A 19,809-nucleotide genomic window follows, 5' to 3' on the forward strand; every position below is an offset into this window, starting at 1 on the left:
TCAAGTGTAATAAGGCCAGAGACTCCTGGGAATGTAATTATCTGGTTTGTTTTGAATTAGAATGTCTGCAGTTAGCCTAGTGTTTTAATAAGGTCTATAGGGATTAGAACCAGTCAACATATGAATTATGAAACTTCTAGTCAACCTGAAGAATATAAGTAGAAAAAAAAAGACTAAATCATTTGGGAAACTGGAGTATCCCTACCGGACTGTGGAATATTGTTTACAATTGTAGCAAGTGTAGGTTTGAAAACCAGGAAATATAGGGTTCAACCAAGAAAAGTTTTGCCACCAAAGATTAAAAAAAATACCATATGCTTCTTCTCAACACGTGAACTTTCCCAACAGAAACAGGCAGATATTCACCTACTATAGCAAACACAAAGTGGAGAAAAGTTTTACTGCAATGTTTTGACAAACACCACAGGTAATTTTAAAATGTGATCTTTAAGCTTAGCTATCTTAGAAAGAAAGTATTTATCAAGAAGAATAGTTATTTTTCCCTTAAGAAATTTTCCATATATATCTAATGAAAATGTTTCTCCATCATTCATAATTTAATTAAGTTTGGTATTTAACATTATAAATTGTGATTGTCTAGAAATCAATTTTTCTTTTTTTTTAAATTTTATTTATTTTTGGCTGCATTGGGTCTTCATTGCTGCACGTGGGCTTTCTCTAGTTGCAGCAAGCAGGGGCTACTCTTTGTTGCGATGTGGGCTTCTCATTGTGGTGGCTTCTCTTGTTGCGGAGCATGGGCTCTAGGCACATGGGCTTCAGTAGTTGCAGCACGCGGGCTCAGTAGTTGTGTCTCACGGGCTCAGTAGTTGTGGCTCGTGGGCTCTAGAGCTCCGCCTCAGTAGTTGTGGTGCACGGGCTTAGTTGCTCCATGGCATGTGGGATCTTCCCGGACCAGGGATCAAACCCATGTCCCCTGCATTGGCAGGCGGATTCTTAACCACTGCACCACGAGGGAAGTCCTAGAAATCAATTTTTCTCTAGTCAAACTGAAAATGTTTTTATAACGAAAAAATACTAAGTCAATGGAGAGAAGTGCACAGTCCCAAATTAGAGGCCCAAAATAAAGGGAAAAGATAAGAAAACAAGTCAAAGGAAAAATATTTATTTATTTATAAAAATTTATTTTATTTATTTATTTTTGGCTATGTTGGGTCTTCATTGCTGCACTCGGGCTTTCTCTAGTTGCGGCGAGCAGGGGCTACTCTTCGTTGCGGTGTGGGGGCTTGCAGTGGCTTCTCTTGTAGCGGAGCACAGGCTCTAGGCACATGGGCTTCAGTAGTTGTGGCTCGCGGGCTCTAGAGTTCAGGCTCAGTAGTTGTGGCGCATGGGCTTAGTTGCTCTGTGGCATGTGGGATCTTCCCAGACCAGGGCTTGAACCCGTGTCCCCTGCATTGGCAGGCGGATTCTTAACCACTGCGCCACCAGGGAAGCCCCAAAAATATTTATTTTGATGGAGAAAACATATCCAAATCTAAGACAATAGGGCTGATTTTGCAAAAGAAATTAACTCCACAATTTATTTAGAGAGAGTTTACTGTTGGAATTAAGCTATCTCACTGTAGCTTATGATAAAGAAATCCACCTATAAAAAGGCTAAAAGATGATTTTATGAAGTCTAGATAAAGCAATGCTACCATATAGTTTAACATTTTTCCAGCATGTAGGTCAAAGGAAGGGTCCCTGATTAGCTGTCACAATTATCAAGAACTGATGAGTGAAGACGTTTGATAAACTTTTAAAAATACCTACTAACTCCATTCACTTTCTTTCCTGTAGTTCCTACGTATCTGTCTTCCCATATTAATTTCCCTTGAGAATGTGATGAACAGTTCATGAACTTCAGCCTGTTTGGAAGCTAAATTTCTGATTGTGATTTATGAAATCTCTTTTCTGTTACAACCAATTCCATGTGAGTTTGGGTCCTGCGTGACTCTTCCAGGGGCTGCATCATTTCTATTAAGACTCCAGACTCTCCTAGATGGAGACCAGTCCCTGACAAAGGTGGCCATAGCCTGGCTTGCACTTGGGGATCCAAATGGGAGTGTCTATTTCAACACCAGTGTTGAAGGTCATAATCTCCACTGTGTTTGTGAGTGGATTCAGAGCCCAATTCCCATTAGAACTGACCACAGGTATTTCTAGTACCATATTTATTTATATAAGTTGTACAAAATGTCTAAAAACGTGGAAGTCAGGATAATCATTCTAAAAGACATTCTAAAGCCCCAAGATACAGACTGCATGAACTTGGGCATTGTTCAATTAACTGCACAGAAGGGCTCTTGAAGGAGATCTAACTCTCTAAGTGTAAACAGCCTTTGTGTCATCATTTAGTCTTTGGTTTAAAGTCAAAAGAAATTTTTTTGCAAGGGCTGTGGGAGGGTGTATTGTATCATTTCTCCTTTAGAATATAAAACTGCAACTACCTAAATATCTATCAGATTATCTTGAAAAGTATTCTCATTGAATGGAAAAGTAATTTGTCTATACTCAGCTTTAGTAGTAAAAATGTGAACCTTGGAGAATGTGAAATACAAAGAGAAATCAAGTTCATTATGTAAACAAAGGGTATTCAAATATGTTTATTTTACTATAGGGAGTGTAACAAAGAAAAAATAATTGAATATCCGCTAGATTAAACAACAGTTTAGGGAGGAATGTTTCATAGTTTACCCAAAATAAAACAATGCATCAAGTACATTTTTAGATTTATTTTATTATCTTTACTGAACTATGTTTAACATTTTTCAGATCTTCAGATTGTTAACAGTTTTCAGCAGTAAATATCGTAGTAATGGCACTAAGTACACTGAAATGTGAGATTCCTCTGATGAAAGAATACAAAAGATAGAAACACTTGGAAACAAGAGAGCAAAATGTCAACTCTAGGTCTGAGATGGAAATTAACATAGTCAAATTCTTTACAACTCTAGTACATGGAGAAATGAGTAATTCATTCCCTATAAATGAATACATAACTTTGAGCTTCACCTTCCTGGGAAGTTTTGAGGGACACAATTTGACCCACAGATCCCTAAAACTCTATACTATGTATTGATACCAGAAGATTCAAACACACAGAAAGTGATCTGAAAATGACTGCCAAAGCAAAGTGCTTTTATTCCTCAATATTTGTGACCTTCGTGGTATACTGTGTATTATAAAAGGGTGTAATCCCTATACAACTGCATAAATGTCATAAAAATGGATTTTATAAATTCAAGATCATAATATGTATTCAAAAATACATATAGCTGTGCTTTAGTAAATGAATCCATCAGTTGATTAAGGGATAATTTTGCCTTTGAGATATATCCAAAGTATATATAAAGGATCCACAAATGTTAACAATTTGTGACCAAAATTCTCAAGGTTTTCATTTGCAAAAAACTGTTGGTTTTCAATTTAAAAATTTTAAGAAAGTTGTGAATATTGTAGGTTTATTATCACTTGGGTTAAGAAAAAGTAGATGGCTTCAGCTTTTTAACAGGAAATTTGTGAACTACTCACAAATGAGAAGTTACACATTTTGGATCATTAGAAAAGATAAATTGCCTATACTTCCCAATTGAGAACAGAATGTGCAGTGTATAAAAAAATAAGATTTTATTCTGAAACCAAAAAAGTATTTCTAGAAAAGCCCTTGGGGATACATCTTCTCATTTCCTTTACACAAGAATGAGTAAGTGGCATACCTGAATGGTATACCCTTATATCAATGTGTGTATTCCATTACCAAAGATGAGAGATTAAACATTTTTAAGGGTGGGGAAAATATACACTTAAAATATTGAAGTGCAATATATTACTATACAGTTTCTAACTTCATTCCAACATAAACAATGTATCAATATAAACTGGATTCAAAAAAGAAACACACAAAGAGATGTCACTGGCATGCAAAATTCATTGTTCCAACGTGAAACACGAGGTCTATATTTTTAATAAAAACTGCACATCTGTTTAATTTGGCTAACAAAGAAAATGCATATTTAAGAAAGATGTTATCATATCCTTCTAATAAAGCAAGTCTATATCAAAGGCACTTCAGCAGAGCACTAACTCCTTAACCTTTTCCAAATCATTTTCATTTATGCCGCTTTTACTACATCTTTCTGTGTAAACCAATAAGAAGCCGCTTCTAATTTTGGATCTTATCACTCCCCCCCCCCCCAAAAAAAAAGTAAATCTAGGTATTATCCAAAACATTTATCTCTTCCATGGATTGGGGAAGAATATAGCAAACTTTTGCCTAGGTCTTAAATTCTTTGGGTTAATACAGAAAGGTAGGAGTGTTATCTGACAGGTTAGATGCTTCAGAAATGGTTACAGGGAAAAACTGGCTGAAGTCTACTGTCTTGGGGAAAAAGCTGTTGTCTTTTGTTGTATATCTATATAATTTGGCTGAAGCTAATGTGGCTAATTTTAGTTCTTTCAACTTGTTTATGTGCCTTGGGTCTCTATGTTGCTTCCAAGTTAATTAGCAGGGCATGAGAAATAAAGCAATTGAGTTTCATTTTTTCCCCAAGGGAAAGGGGAAGCTGCTTCAGACATCTGTCTTTATGGAAATTAAGAAAAATGGGATGAGCTGATTTTAATTAACAAAGAGCTTCATTTTTAGGACATATGAATGATAATTCAAGAGTTGAAAACACATAATTAAAAACAGCTGTTGAATGTGTTCACACTGAATTCTTTGCTATGATGAAAAGAATATGAATATATGACTTCCAAACTTGGAAAAATGTTATATTTATATAACTTAAAGCATTTAAGTGATTTAAGAAAAATCTTTTACTTTTCCCATGAAATTGAAACTTTTTCCCAAACATTTTTTATGAATGTCAACCGAAAATAAAAATCTGGATATATACCTAGTATCATGAAGGTATTTTTGAGTCTCAGGGAAATGGCATTTTTTTTCCTGCTTGACATTTCAGAAAATATTGAAATATTTACTTCCTTTAGCTCCACATATTTTAATTTTGGGTGTTCATAAGAAACTTCCAATTCATTGATTTTTTAAATCAAGTTTAATAGTGTTTAAGTGACTGAATTTTTTTTAATAGAAGAAATATCTTAAAACTGATTTTAGCCTACATGTATCAGTGAGTTTTAAACTAAAAATTGGGGAGGGGGAGGAATGTTTGGGTTTTTTTTTTTTTAGATTGGTAAAAAGTTTTCCTTGACAGCTAAGCTCACTTCACTTTTGGTGATGAGGAAGGGGGTAAGAAATTTTTAAATAAGAATTCAGTATCAGGGCATTCATTTCTCAGATTTCTAAATAAACTAACACCTTTTTATTCTGTGACGCTGTATCCAAAAACAACCAAAGAGCTGGCATTTCCCTCTCTAACAACCAAGTAGCTTCTTGCCCATCTTATGTGAGTATGGAATTTACTTTTGGGTTGATAACAATACACATGCTGTTTAAAAAAGAAAGAAAATGAGGTTTGGCCTTTGAACTCTAGAATATCAATCCAGAATATTAAGTTATTTTCAAGTATAGGCAGTGGAGAACATAATAGTAACATTTCACAAGAATATGAGGCCTGAAGAATACAGTTTCATTTCTAAACATTTCACAGGGGTAGTCATCAAAGCAGAAGCAATATTTTTGGAAGCAACTTTAGGAGTACACTTTTCACTGCTATTCTTCAGAGTCAGGACTCAACTTGCTGACTGAGCAACATTTTCGGATAACTAACATCTTGAAGCTATTTTACATTTTGAACGCTTGGATACTTCAAATTCATCACCCAAAAATAAATGAAAAGAATAGGCCAGAAAAAGCATTCCTTGGTATCTTTCTCTCACTACTTAATTACCATTTTACTACTTACTCTGCTTGAGACATGTCCAGGGACCATGAGATTGCTCAGTCTCAACTTCTGCAGAAGTTCATACGGCAGTTTACAACGACAAGCAAGAATAAACAGCACGAGACAGCAGAGACACAACCACTCTTGGTGTTAATTGATGGGAATCAGTGGGCGTTCCTCTCGCTTCTTCCAGATGTTAGTCTTGCTATCTTTTTTGACTAGTGGTGGTCTTCCCCTTTTTTTAGTGGGGGATATATTGGCTTCAAAATCTTCAACAGTGCTTTTTCTTCCTGGGGACTCTTCCCCAGGGTGCTCCATGATAGCTCCACTCCCTCCATCTAGGAAGTGCCTTAAAGCTGGGTCCTCGGGGGAGCAGACGGTGGTTCCACTCTCACTACTGCTCAGGTCTAAATCTTCTAAGTAAAGGATCTTAGGCTGATGCATACTTTTGATGAACGTTTTTTCCCTCTCCAGTTTTCTACTTGAGTGGTGCTCATTCATGTCCACCCCAGAGTCCAGACTCGTGTCGTTGCTCTGGGCTCTCTTGCCCTTTTTCAGGTCTATGAAGGAGTGCCTCACTTGTGCGACTGGCTTTCCATCAAGAGACACAAACCAGGCTCTGGGATGGGGGGAGGGCTTTCCTTTGGACAGTTCTAGGAGGGTCTGTTCTGAAATTCCTTGAAGCTCTGATGAAAAGGGAGTCATTACAACAGCTTCATTTAGTGTTCCAGGAACAGAAACAGATTCTAGTAGGCTGTTTGAATACCGGCTCCAATCTGAAGTTTGGGATGGCAAGCTCTGTTGACCTTCGAGTGGGATATTCTCTTCCCTGGCATCTGGAGGCTGTACATGAGAATGCATTGGCATTTTGGGCAATGTCTGTGTAAAGTTCTCTCTATTTACTGGTTCCATCAATTGGCCATAGACTAACTGTCCCTTTCTTGGCAAAGTAGCTGACTTAGCAGTATGTAACTGCTCTGGAGTGGAGAAGAGGTCAGATGTCTGAAGGATGGCAATGGGCTGGCTGTAGATGTGCATAAGCTGTTCTGGAATGTGAGACTGCCCATACACATCTTCATTACCTGTGAGATACCTCTTTTCCTCTTGAGCATCACCTAGAGATGAAGATATATTGTTGTTAATATGTTTAGGTTGTTTGGACCCTACATTGGGCTCCAAAGACTGAGCTGGGTTTCTTGAGTAATGATTTTGCTTGACTGACAGAAATGAAACATCTTCATTGTAGATTTTTAAACTGTCCCGAGTTTTTACCGTGGAAACTCTTTCTTCTGCTTCTACCTTTGATGGTTCCTTTTTCTGAGGGTTGTACGAGGAGCTTTTGGCACTGAATAACTGTGACTTGTCCTCGGTTTTTAATGCAACTTTGACTGAACTGATGTGATTTATGTGAGTTGTTGAAGTTGTCTGGTCTCTCTTGAGGACCTCAAGTTTAGTGATATTTCTTTCTCTTTTCTGCGGAGTACCACACTTATCCCTAGAGTAGAAGAGAAGGCAAAAAAATGTTTAAAACTTATCTAGAAGGTTTCATTTTAAAAAATCATCTCATAATATGTTTATTATACATGCAATGCTACTCTAAGAATATATCCATTTTTATTTTAATCCACATATTTTAAAGATCAAACCGTTGATTTCTACAAACGTTGTAATACACAGAACTGACATACTATAATCTGATAGTTTCGTGTTCATACAAATTAATATTGTTCTTACCTGCAATAACAAAGAAGTACAGCAAAAAATCCAATGACAATGACTATTGTTCCTCCTAATATGGCTGAAAGAAACACTGTGTGGTAGGCAGTTATGTCCTTTGAATCTCCATTTATACCTGACCCTAAATGGTTCAAAATAAACAAATAAAGAGAAAATATATTATTTTAGGTCAAATTCTCAACTGTGTCCTATCCTGGGCAAGGCAGATTAAATATGTGTATACACAGTTGTATTTATTTGCTCCCCTCCCATGGCAGGCTTCCCTGTGGGTGGAGATTACTTTCCCTACCCCCTTTGGGCTTAATCAGTTGACTTGTTCTGCCCACTGAAATGTGAGCATCTTAAATGAGGCTGCCTGAATGGCCTGTCCTCTTGCTAAGGCCCTCTATTATGTGAATAGTATAACCCAAAGTTTTGCTATTCCTTCAACCTAGGTTCTGGAACGAGAAAAAATGTTGAACTGAACCAAGTCAAGCCCAACAGTCATGAAGTGAAAGCAACAAACAAGTGTTTGCTATCGTTAGCCGTTGAGATAACAGGTTTATTTGTTACTGATGGCTGAGTATTGCAGAAAGTGGCGGCAAGATGCTGAAGTGCTGCTATGACGAAACCTAAAATGTGTGACACTGGCTTCCAAGCCAGGCAGTGAGGAAACTGTTGCAGGAGGCAATAAAAATGGTGGCCCAAGCCACGTGGTAGCAAAATATTTGCTGGAATAAACTGGGAGAAAATATTTCTAACGAGAGCTTTGTGCAAAGAGGTTTTGAGATAGAATGTAGTGAGTGTTGACTGTGATTAGCTGCATTTGATTAAAAAAGAAATTTTAAAGATAAATTCAAAAAGAATTTGCCAAAGTAAGCAGGGATGAAAGGACCAAAGAGAATGCAAAAATTGGGGGACCTGAAGAATTAAAAGTTGCAACTTTTAATTGCAGGCTGGACTCCAGAACAAGATGACGCTATGATCCCAGCAAGCTAAGCCCAGCAGCGGCACAGGTGAGCCATTCTTCTTCTTCATGAGAGCACATATATACAATGCTGTTGTAATTAGCTTAACTGCAGTAAAAGCAGACTAAGCACCAGGATGATCAGTGCAGGCTATGAATATTCCGCATGAAAATAAATGCAACTTATCTTGAGGTAATGTTTCAACGTCACTAAGACCTAATTTTGCTCAAAAATGTACATTAAAAACAACTCTACTGATCAGTATCAACTGGATTTTAATATGTATTCAAGGTGATGAGACGCCCGATTTTCTGGTCATCTTGACCATGAGAAGATGTCCAGCATGAAGCTTTCAGCTTCACCAAGGACACTGGAAAGACTAAGGATCGTGAGGCCTTCAGATCCTTTAACTTTTGCATCATCTAAGTTGATTAAAGTAATAGTAATATTAAAGGAATTGGAGAAGCAGTGTTGTGGTTATGCATTCAGACTTTAGAGCCAGAGTGCCTGAACTGGAATCCTGGCCTCACCCTTTCTTCCTGTGAGGTATTGGGCAGGCTTCATTTACTTGTGTCTCAGTCCATAACTGTCATACCTCACCCATGTGGGTTGTTACGAGGATTAAATGGGTTAATATGTGTAAATATTTAGAACAGTGCTTAGCACATGATAAGCACTCAGTAAGTGTTAGCTATATTATACCACTGTTGTTAAATGAAACGTCAAGGTTGTAGAAGAACAGGCACTTCAGTACTGACCACGCTTTCCTATATGGTAACTGATAATAAATGTTTATCACATTGAATAGGCAACCAAGCACAGCATCGCACAATATGAAATTTCTTCCAACAAAAAAGAGATAAGAGTAACAATTCTACCTACAGATTCTTATTCAGGATCCAGAGCTGCAACAGAGTAAAGTTCAGCTATTAACTGGGTGAAATTCAACTTCTTCTCCAAAAGAATATTGAATATATATTTCCACAATAGAGTAATGCTAACAATTTTCACTCCACAGAATTCCAACGGAACTCACTTTTGGAATTAAGAGGCTGACATTGTTCCATTTGGGCCAAATCTTATATGTATGACAGTAGCAAAAAAGCATACATCTGCATGTGTGTGTGGGTGCACATGGGTGTATATGCACATGCCCAAAAGGGGTTAGAAAGGTAGAAAATTACAATATATTTTCATTCAAATATACTTGAAAATGCATATTTAAAAAAAGTAATGGTACTTGTTTAACAAATTCTATACTCAGCCACCTACTTACCTATAGCAATCTGTGAAAAACCAATTGATTTTAATTTCTTGCACTTAAACAGATTTCTAGAATTCCTTGAAAAAATATTAAGATTTAATTTAAAAACAGATTTAGTATATTATTAACCAAATTATAACTAAAGTAGCTCTAGCACGCCAGACACTAACTAGCCCATCATAGGACCAATTTTGAGTTTACGGTAACACTCGCATCCTAAAATGTTTAGGGACATTAGTGAGCCTCATATCCAACTCCCGCAATTTAGAAAAAAGAAAACTAATACTCAGATGGGTAAGTACCTATTTCAAGCTCACCCTGTTAATTACTGTCAAAGCCAGAACTACAGTCAAGTTATCAAGCTTTCCATATTTCTCGTATGGATTTTTCAAAACCATCACTAGAAGGTATCTAATTCAAACTGAACGGGAACCCCACACTTCTATGTTAGTACTCTGATTCACACAAAATCGTTCCTGACATATACGCTAAAACAAAACTTCCACCTATTTTAGAAAATTATTTCAGCTTTTATAATTCATAGTCATCTTGTATAAATTGGTTGCTTCAGGTATATTTTCAGTGGAAAGCACACTTCTCTATAAAACTCAAGTGCCCCTTAGGTCATTTTTATTAGAAATGAAATAACTTGGATTTAGTTGAAGTATTAAATATTAATTGTTCTTTTTCATCTTTTTCATCATTTTATAATTGCAAATCTAGAATGGGATATGGTCAGACAGCTGGCAAGACTGCATGATATTTTGCACCATGAAAAACAAAAGTAATCACCCTCTGGTTTCTGAATAAATCTCATAAGCACTAAGTTCAAACAAAAACAGAACATCCTCTTGATCCTAATGGTTAATATTAATAGCTCATATTTCTTCTATTGAAATACTAAATTTTAGCTTCACTGAAAAAAAGTCTTGTTACCTTGCATGGTTTAAAATTCAAAGGTTGTCAAATGTAAAATGAAAATATCAAACTATTTTTAAAATTGCAGAAAAAACTCAAAGCCTTCAAATTATTAATAGGCAGCCATAACAAAGTTAGCAGATAAATTGCTACAGAGAAATGTATGTAAAATGTCATCCACATCCTGGATCGGGGTGTGCATTGGGACTATTCCTGAACAGCGTGAAAGAGCCAGGTTGCAGCTGCCTTTCAGCTGGGAACCAAGACACTAGATAAACCAAAAGAATTATCTCCGACACATGATTAAAGATGAAGGAGTGACATACGCATTCAGCTTTCACACTTTCCCTAAACGTTACTAAAATGACACTGAAAGCTTTGTTTTGTTTTTGTTTTATATTTGTTATTTTATTTTTTTTCATCTTGATTGGAGTACACTTGCTTTACAATGCTGTGTTAGTTTCTGCTGTATAACAAAGTGAATCAGCTATATGTATCCATATATCCCCATATCCCCTCCCTCTTGCACCTCCCTCCCACCCTCCCTATCCCACCCCTCTACGTGGTCACAAAGCACTGAGCTGATCTCCCTGTGCTATGCAGCTGCTTCCCACTAGCTATCTATTTTACATTTGGTAGTGTATCTATGTCCATGCCACTCTCTCACTTCCCCAGTTTACCCTTCCCCCTCCCTGTGTCCTCAAGTCCATTCTTTATGTCTGCGTCTTTATTCCTGTCCTGCCCCTCGGTTCTTCAGAACCTTTTTTTTTTTTTTTCTTTAGATTCCATATATATGTGTTAGCATACGGTATTCGTTTTTCTCTTTCTGACTTACTTCACTCTGTATGACAGACTCTAGGTCCATCCACCTCACTACAAATAACTCAATTTCATTTCTTTTTATGGCTGAGTAATATTCCATTGTATATGTGCCACATCTTCTTTATCCATTCATCTGTTGATGGACACTTAGGTTGCTTCCATGTCCTGGCTATTGTAAATAGAGCTGCAATGAACATTTTGGTACATGACTCTTTTTGAATTATGGTTTTCTCTGGGTATATGCCCAGTAGTGGGATTGCTGGGTCATATGGTAGTTCTATGTTTAGTTTTTTAAGGAACCTGCATACTGTTCTCCATAGTGGCTGTCTCAATTTACATCCCAACTAACAGTGCAAGAGTGTTCCCTTTTCTCCACACCCTCTCAGCATTTCTTGTTTGTAGATTTTTTGATGATGTTTTGTTTTTATAAATAGACAAAAACCCATAGGTGAAAGCAGACTGAGATAAGAGACAAGAGCAACAAGATGCTGACTGCTGGAAAGTTGACTTAGCAGAGCTGGCAGCAGGGAAAGCCAAGAACTTATACCAGCGAACACCAGATGCCCTAGAAGGTGGTAGCAGGTCCATGATGCAACCAGTCTACACTACAGTAGGTTAGAGTATTTCTTTTTTTAAGATGACTTAATGGATGAAACATGCAATGTTTGAGTATTTTGGGATAGAAATCCTACATCTTGAGTTGTGTTTAAGTACAAAGTAAATAGATAATTTGATACCATGTTAAATCTAGGAAAAATGAAATACCTATTTCTCCTAGAATATGAATAGGCCATTCCTAGCAGACAGCTCTTGGTTTTCGTCCACCTTCCGTTCATATGTCAGGCCAATCTCCATTTGAGCTATCACTTGTCTTATCTCGGAAACAGTCTGGGGACACTATTATTCAACAGCCCCTCCTCCTCCCCACCACAGCCCCACCAAGGAGAATGCTCACGACCTAAGTCTGGGCCCATCTAAATTCCACATCCCTAGAAAGATCAGGAACAGTGTGAGGAAAGGACTGCAAAGGGTTAGTATCAGCTGTTATGAAGCAGCAGTCTTCCAAAGACAGTCAAGTAGGTCTGCTAACTGGGCCCTCCAGGATTCCTGCCTTTTACGATCTGCTTCTTCAGCTTTCCCTAGGATTCTGCAAACTCCCTATATCCTAACACATTTTTTTAATTATCTAAAATCTATTCCTATTTTTTGCAACTAAAAACTCTAACTGATCTGGGTAGAATTTATTCATAAAAAGTAAACTAAGGAAGTTCTTGATTTGAATACACTTCATACTTCAGATTCATCAGATATTACAGCTATGAAGGACCTTAGAGTTCATGGAATTTAATCTTTCCTGATACACATGGAAAAAATTAAATAAAGCTGAGATCAAGAGACTAAAAGCTTTTTCCAGTGTCATACAGTAAGTGGCAATGCTTAGAATAAAATGGGAATCTCCTAATATCAATTTCAGCATGACTATTTGGACTTTTTAAAATTTACTCTTTGTTTCATTTTTTACCATACCTCTAGTTCCTGGAAGTGGAGCTGCTATCCAGTAGCCCAAATGAGGTGCCTCGTATGTCCAAATTAAATGATTGTTATATTCCTTGACCATTCCCCGGCCATGATTTACCCAAGCACCTGAAAAGGAAGGCAAGTAAAAAATACTAATCGATTAGTTTATATATCTTTAATGCTGATAGGAGTTTGCTGATAGTCATGTATAGAATACTTTGCAGGACTTTTTCAAAGATTATGAAAACTGTGGCAATATATTATCATGGGATAATATATATCATAATACAGTACATATAATAATATATTAAATAGAATAATTTGATTTGTTATGACTAAAGGAAATAAAATCAATACTAATAAACTAAGGATATAGCTCTATTTAGGGAAATCATGACTCCAAATAATGTCTACATTGTGCATATTGAGATATGTCTTAATAAGAATGTGAGTAATTAAATCCAAATTTATCAACAGGTGGTTGTTACCTATTCTGGGATTCTGATTAAACACTTATAGTCTATGTTTTATGGCCTTATTATTTATTAAATACTGTTTTGTTCTAGTACTGCTGGCATAGCTCTTTTAAAACTCAATTTTTAAAAACTTTTTAAAAAATGCTATTCGGATTCAATTAAATGTTATCCACAGAAAAAAGCATTCAGTAAAGCCAGTATCTTTTATGAAGTCCAGCATAACAAAGCTATTTATAAGTTTGGTGTATAGTTGTATTTGGTTTATTGATTCCTTGTAATGATGTATATCTATAACATGTAAAACAGTGTTTTTAATAAGGTAGACAAACTTGAAATTATCAGAATAAGTCAACCTACTGCTTTTTAAATAGTCACATTAAAACTAAGCATTACATATGTGACAAATCAATTCAAAAATTCTGCCACTGGAAGGTACATTAGAGACAAAGGCCTTTTTCAGGAGAAACAATCAGAAAACAGAACTCAGAGCAGATATTCTTTTTAAAGTGTCTTAAAACAATTCTCTCATTCAATAAATTGGGAAATTGAGGCCAGAATAAATTGATTTGTTCAAAATCACACTGCTGGTAAATGGACCAGAAACCAGGTCTTAGAGCTCTTAATCCAGTGTTTAACAGTAGTATACCACTGTGACATTGTGATTTATACTAAGAAATATATATGTGGTCTTAATCCCCAGTCCTGGCACAGTGCTCCTAAAACCTCGGAATTTCCTACGTGATAAGGTCCAAAAAGGTGGAGAGTGTCTTTTGTTGTTCATAACAAGCTGCTTTCAATGACACCTGAGTTTATGTTAATGAGGTGAATTTTGGAAAGTCCCTGTGGATAGGAGCCTGGTTGCCAGGGGAGCCAACCACGTGATCAGAGTGTTGGACCTTTCATCCCCAGCCCCACGCACCCCTGTAGAGAAGGAAGAGGGGCTGGAGCTCGAACTCAATCACCAGTGTTCAATGATTTAATCAAGCATGCCTACATAATAAGGCCTCCATAAAAATCCCTGAACTCCAGGGTTTAGAGAGCAGAGTTGGTGAACACGTGGAGGTGCTGGGAGGGTGAAGCACCCAGAGGAGAGAGCACTGAAGCTCCAGGCCCTTTCTCCCGTACCTTGCCCTATGCGTCTCCTCCATCTGGCTATTACCAAGTTGTACCCTTCTATAACAAACTGATAATCTAGTTAGTAAACTGTCTGTCTTCCTGTGAGCTGTTCTAGCAAGTTATCAGACTCGAGGAGAGGGTCATGGGAACCTCCAATTTATAGCCAGCTGGTCAGAAGCATGGGTGACAAGCTGGACTTGCAACTGGCCTCTTGAGTTGAGGGCTGTAGGACCGAGCCCTTAACCTGTAGGATCTGACACTAACTCCAGGTAGAGAGTGTCTAAATTGAATGAAATTTTAGGACACTTAGCTCGTGTTAAGAGTCCTGCTTGGCACAGGAAAAACACCCTCACATTTGGTGACCAGAAGTGAAGTTTTGAGTGTAGAATAGAGTTGAGAGAAGAAGAGTTTGTCCCTTACAACTACCATTGTTATTTATATAGTTTCCAGTCTTTCTTAAACAATAATATATCCATGTTTTTATCTTCTATAGTGAACATGTGTGTGTTTGTGCCTCACTACCTACCCTTCCAGTTACAGTGAAACCTCATTCCAATCTCCTTTGAGGATCTACTGCTCCCTATTCTCAGTCCACATGATTAGTTTAGGGCTCCAATCCCAGTTCCAACACATGACTTAAGCCTAAATAAATTTGTGCAATCTATTTGCAGGCCACACAGATTGGTTCCAAGATGGGCATGCAAACCCCATTCTACAAATGCAGTGAATCCAAGGGCTTATGTAATAGCTACTAGGAAAAGAATTTCTCTTTCCGTTGGACTTTAACCTGGGTAGTATAAAGTGAGAGCACCTACAGCCTTCTTGACACTCAGAAGGGAAATCCTATTCCAGAAAGTTATTAACACAGGAAACAGATGAGAGAGAAATTAAGCCCTGCAAAACTGTCTAGGCTGTGTATCATGACTTAACCCGAGACAGTTCTACCTCTGGACCCAGTTTTGGACTGATCATCTTTTCTTGTTTTTGTTTTTTGGTAAAGATTTCCACCTTATTTACATGGAAACACAAGAAAACCAAGAGAAGCAGAAGGGGAAAAAAGTGCATCCAGCTGTTATTTAGGAGGCTGAACTCAGGAAACAAAATTGGTACGAAAGATTTTTTTTTGGAAAATAATCTCTCTTTCTACCCTCTCTCTCTCTATATATAATACACATACATATATATACACACATACATCTAAAACACAGTGTTATTTATTTTCATGAAATTAGCATACATTTATCAATTGCTTTAGCCAAGCTTTTAGATATAACTTCATAATGCCTATCAAAACAAGAACAAACCCATAAGAGCAGAAATAATTTTAAAAATTTTATTTCTGCTCAAAATATAAAAACATGGGAATGTGAGTAAATAATGCTATCTTAAAATGTAATAGTGATATCCTTTTCCCCGCAATTGTATTATATTAATCAAAGTAGGGCCACTTTTGGTCATTAACAAAGTGCTTAAAATTATAATATTACTGATTTAGTACTCTACTAAAGATAAAACATTCAAATATAAATATTTTAATGTTTTAAATAAGGTATATTAAAATTTAATATTGTATATAAAATATAGAAATTTTACTTGTCAATTATACCTTAATAAAGCTGAAAAATTGTAATAAAAATATAGAAACATATTTGTAAAATATTCAAATATTCAAAATATTCAGAACCTTTTCACCTAGCTCACATACCTGTGTTCATATCAAATGTCCAGGCAGGTATGTTATCCCCTGCACTTATACCTTTTGTACGTAGAAGTGGGAGAGAAATTTGAATAGAGCCATCCACCTTTAATTCTTTTCCTCCAGAATATATTTTCACACATATTGCAGCAAGAGGAGTCAGTTCATTGCCTTCAAAACCTAAAAACAGAAGACAGTTCATTAAAATCATATGTAAAACACAAACTGTAGTTGTGTATTAACAACAGACTAACATGGGCCTAAAATACCTAGTTCCTCTATTTCACCCAGGGTTATCCATTTTAATATCAAATAGATACTGGATTCTATTTAAGGATGTTTAAACTATAAAATATATCATAAATAAATGCTATACTTATGTAATATTGACAAATCAGTATGAGCCTAAAGATCGAATTCTCTCTGAGTCCTCTGATTTAAGGTCACTGGAATCTAATTCAATGTTTTTAAAAACCTACAAAACCAACAGGAAGGCTGCCTCTCTGAGGAGGAGACATTTGAGCAGTGGCCAAATGAGAAGGTGCCATCCATGCAGAGACCTCAGAGAAGAGCTTCTCAGGCATAAGAAACCAGTGCAAAGCTCCCAAATCAGAAGTGATCTTGGCACGTGTAAGAAAGAAAGAAGACTGGAGGTCAGAGAGAGGTGGAAATAGCATAGGGCCTTGGAGGCCATGGAAAGGAATCCTTATTATCGCTGCCACCGAATCTGGTATATATCTTCAGTTATCAGCCAGGGCAACCACTGGCTTATTGGAAATTTTCTGTTAAATATAAGAGAATTAACCTTTGTAAACTTCCTGAAACTCTAACCATAAGGTAAGCAAAGTAATGCCATACAAATTCTGTAGACTAGTTGCACTGGTCAGTAATGTACTGTAAAAAGTACTATGTAATCTGTAAGTAATTATAATCTCTTATATCAAACTATTTATAAAGCTAGCTGGCTTTCTTAACTCCACTCCTCAGTTCCATACAGTCGGTGGCTTCACATAGTGAATGCAGCTGAAACTGATGAAATCAGCATCCCACCATTTGGGATAAGGCCAACTCAAAGAAGAAGGAAAAAAGAGTCTGAAAGACAATGAGGAGGAAACTTTCACAAAGAATTTTCATACTTGTAGAACTCTAGAACTGTACAATCCAGTAGAGTAGCCAGAAGCAGCATGCAGCAATTTAAATTTAAATGAGATGAGCAATATAGTTTCTCAGTGCACTGGTTATGTGTCAAGAGCTCAACAGCCACATGTGGCTTAGCAGCTACCATACTGGGCAGAGCAGAACATTCCCATTTGTCAGCACAGCTCTAGAACTTTGAAAATGTTAGCAGCATTCTCAGGACAATTGAAATGTTTAATGAATAATCTCAAAAGCAGGTAGTAGAAGAATGCTGAAGGGCAGAGCACATTATGACTCCTTCCCACTGAATCTAATGAGTTTTGTTCATAAAAACCCTCCAATGCAACATGAGCTTCGTTTGCAATAGTGTATATATTGGTACCATTCTTGTGATGCTTTTATTTTGAGCATCCTATAACTTACAACTGGAAAACTTTGACAGGTATCTTAGATTGGCTTCCTCAAGAAGCAAACCCTGAAATAACAATATGGAGGAAGCACCCACCACTGAGGGAATGGAGGAGTAACACAGAAGAAGGAAGCCAACACAGGATGTGTTAATGAGCAGGTGTGTATGCGTTATGTGCTCTTTGTCTGTCATTGGTTGAGACCTTGCCCCTTGTGAGGGCCAAGTCTGCATCCTGGACCAGGGAATGCCCTTAAGCAGAGATTTGTGCAGTAGGAAACATAGGCTTGTAACAGAAGACAGGGTCATCTGGCTGGGGCATCAATAGCATCAGCTATAGCAGGTTAGAAAAAAAAAAAAAAAAAGCCTATCTAACCATAACATCTATATGCTTATTACTCTAATTTCTGACTACTCCCCAAACGACATGGACCAAAAATTTGACTCAAGGGAAACCATAAAAATTACATATTATCTGAGCTGATTTTAAAAACAGTGGAATAAATAGAAGTTTAAAAAAAAATAATTGCCAGGGGACGTTCAAGATGGCAGAGGAGTTACGACGTGGAGATCACCTTCCTCCCCACAAATACATCAAAAATACATCTACATGTGGAACAACTCCTACAGAACACCTACTGAACGCTGGCAGAAGACCTCAGACTTCCCAAAAGGCAAGAAACTGCCCACGTACCTGGCCGTGTGGCTGACAGGGTCTTGGTGCTCTGGCCGGGTGTCAGCCCTGAGCCTCTGAGGTGGGAGAGCCGAGCTCAGGACATTGGTCCACCAGAGACCTCCCAGACCGGCCCCACATATCAATCGGCAAGCGCTCTCCCAGAGATCTCCGTCTTAATGCTAAGACCCAGCTCCACTCAACGACCAGCAAGCTCCAGTGCTGGACTCCCCATGCCAAACAAACAAACAACTAGCCAGACAGGAACACAACCCCACCCATTAGCAGAGATGCCACCTAAAATCATAATAAGTTCACAGACACCCCAAAACACACCACCGGACGCAGTCCTGCCCCCCAGAAAGACAAGATCCAGCCTCATCCACCAGAACACAGGCACCAGTCCCCTCCACCACGAAGCCTACACAACCCACTGAACCAACCTTACCCATGGGGGGCAGACACTAAAAACAATGGGAACTACGAACCTGCAGCCTGTGAAAAGGAGACCCCAAACACAGTTAGTTAAGCAAAATGAGAAGACACCACAGAAATACACAGCAGATGAAGAAGCAAGGTAAAAACCCACCAGACCCAACAAATTATGAGGAAATAGGCAGTCTACCTGAAAAAGAGTTCAGAGTAAAGATGATCCAAAATCTTGGAAGTAGAATGGAGAAAATACAAGAAACGTTTAACAGGGACCTAGAAGAACTAAAGAGCAAACAAACAATGATGAACAATACAATAAATGAAATTTAAAATTCTCTAGAAGGAATCAATAGCAGAATAACTGAAGCAGAGGAATGGATAAGTGACCTGGAAGATAAAATAGTGGAAATAACTACCACAGAGCAGAATAAAGAAAAAAGAATGAAAAGAATTGAGGACAGTCTCACAGACCTCTGGGACAACATTAAATGCACCAATATTCGAATTATAGGGGCCCCAGGAGAAGAAGAGAAAAAGAAAGGGACTGAGAAAATATTTGAAGAGATTACAGTTGAAAACTTCCCTAATATAGGAAAGGAAATAGTCAATCATGTCCAGGAAGCACAGAGTCCCATACAGAATAAATCCAAGGAGAAATGCGCCAAGAGACATATTAATCAAACTATCAAAGAATTAATACAAAGAAAAAATATTAAAAGCAGCAAGGGAAAAACAACAAATAACATACAAGGGAATCCCCATAAGGTTAACAGCTGATCTTTCAGCAGAAACTCTGCAAGCCAGAAGGGAGTGGCAGGACATAT

The 19,809-nt window shown here is 37.4% G+C and overlaps 1 protein-coding gene across 1 annotated transcript in view; it reads right to left on the reverse strand.

The window, feature by feature from the left end:
• Positions 1-4,832: 4,832 nt before the first annotated feature.
• Positions 4,833-19,809, reverse strand: part of FAM171B (family with sequence similarity 171 member B) — a 58,060-nt gene continuing 43,083 nt past the window's right edge. The window contains exons 5-8 of the mRNA XM_068544815.1: positions 16,347-16,517; positions 13,059-13,175; positions 7,578-7,701; positions 4,833-7,338 (exon numbers count right to left, since the gene is read on the reverse strand). Of these exons, the coding sequence (XP_068400916.1) occupies positions 5,994-7,338; positions 7,578-7,701; positions 13,059-13,175; positions 16,347-16,517 (1,757 nt within the window). The 3' untranslated portion in view covers positions 4,833-5,993. The remainder of the gene's footprint in view (positions 7,339-7,577; positions 7,702-13,058; positions 13,176-16,346; positions 16,518-19,809) is intronic.

The sequence above is a fragment of the Eschrichtius robustus genome, chromosome 5 (assembly GCF_028021215.1).
Source record: "Eschrichtius robustus isolate mEscRob2 chromosome 5, mEscRob2.pri, whole genome shotgun sequence".
Taxonomy (NCBI): domain Eukaryota; kingdom Metazoa; phylum Chordata; class Mammalia; order Artiodactyla; family Eschrichtiidae; genus Eschrichtius; species Eschrichtius robustus.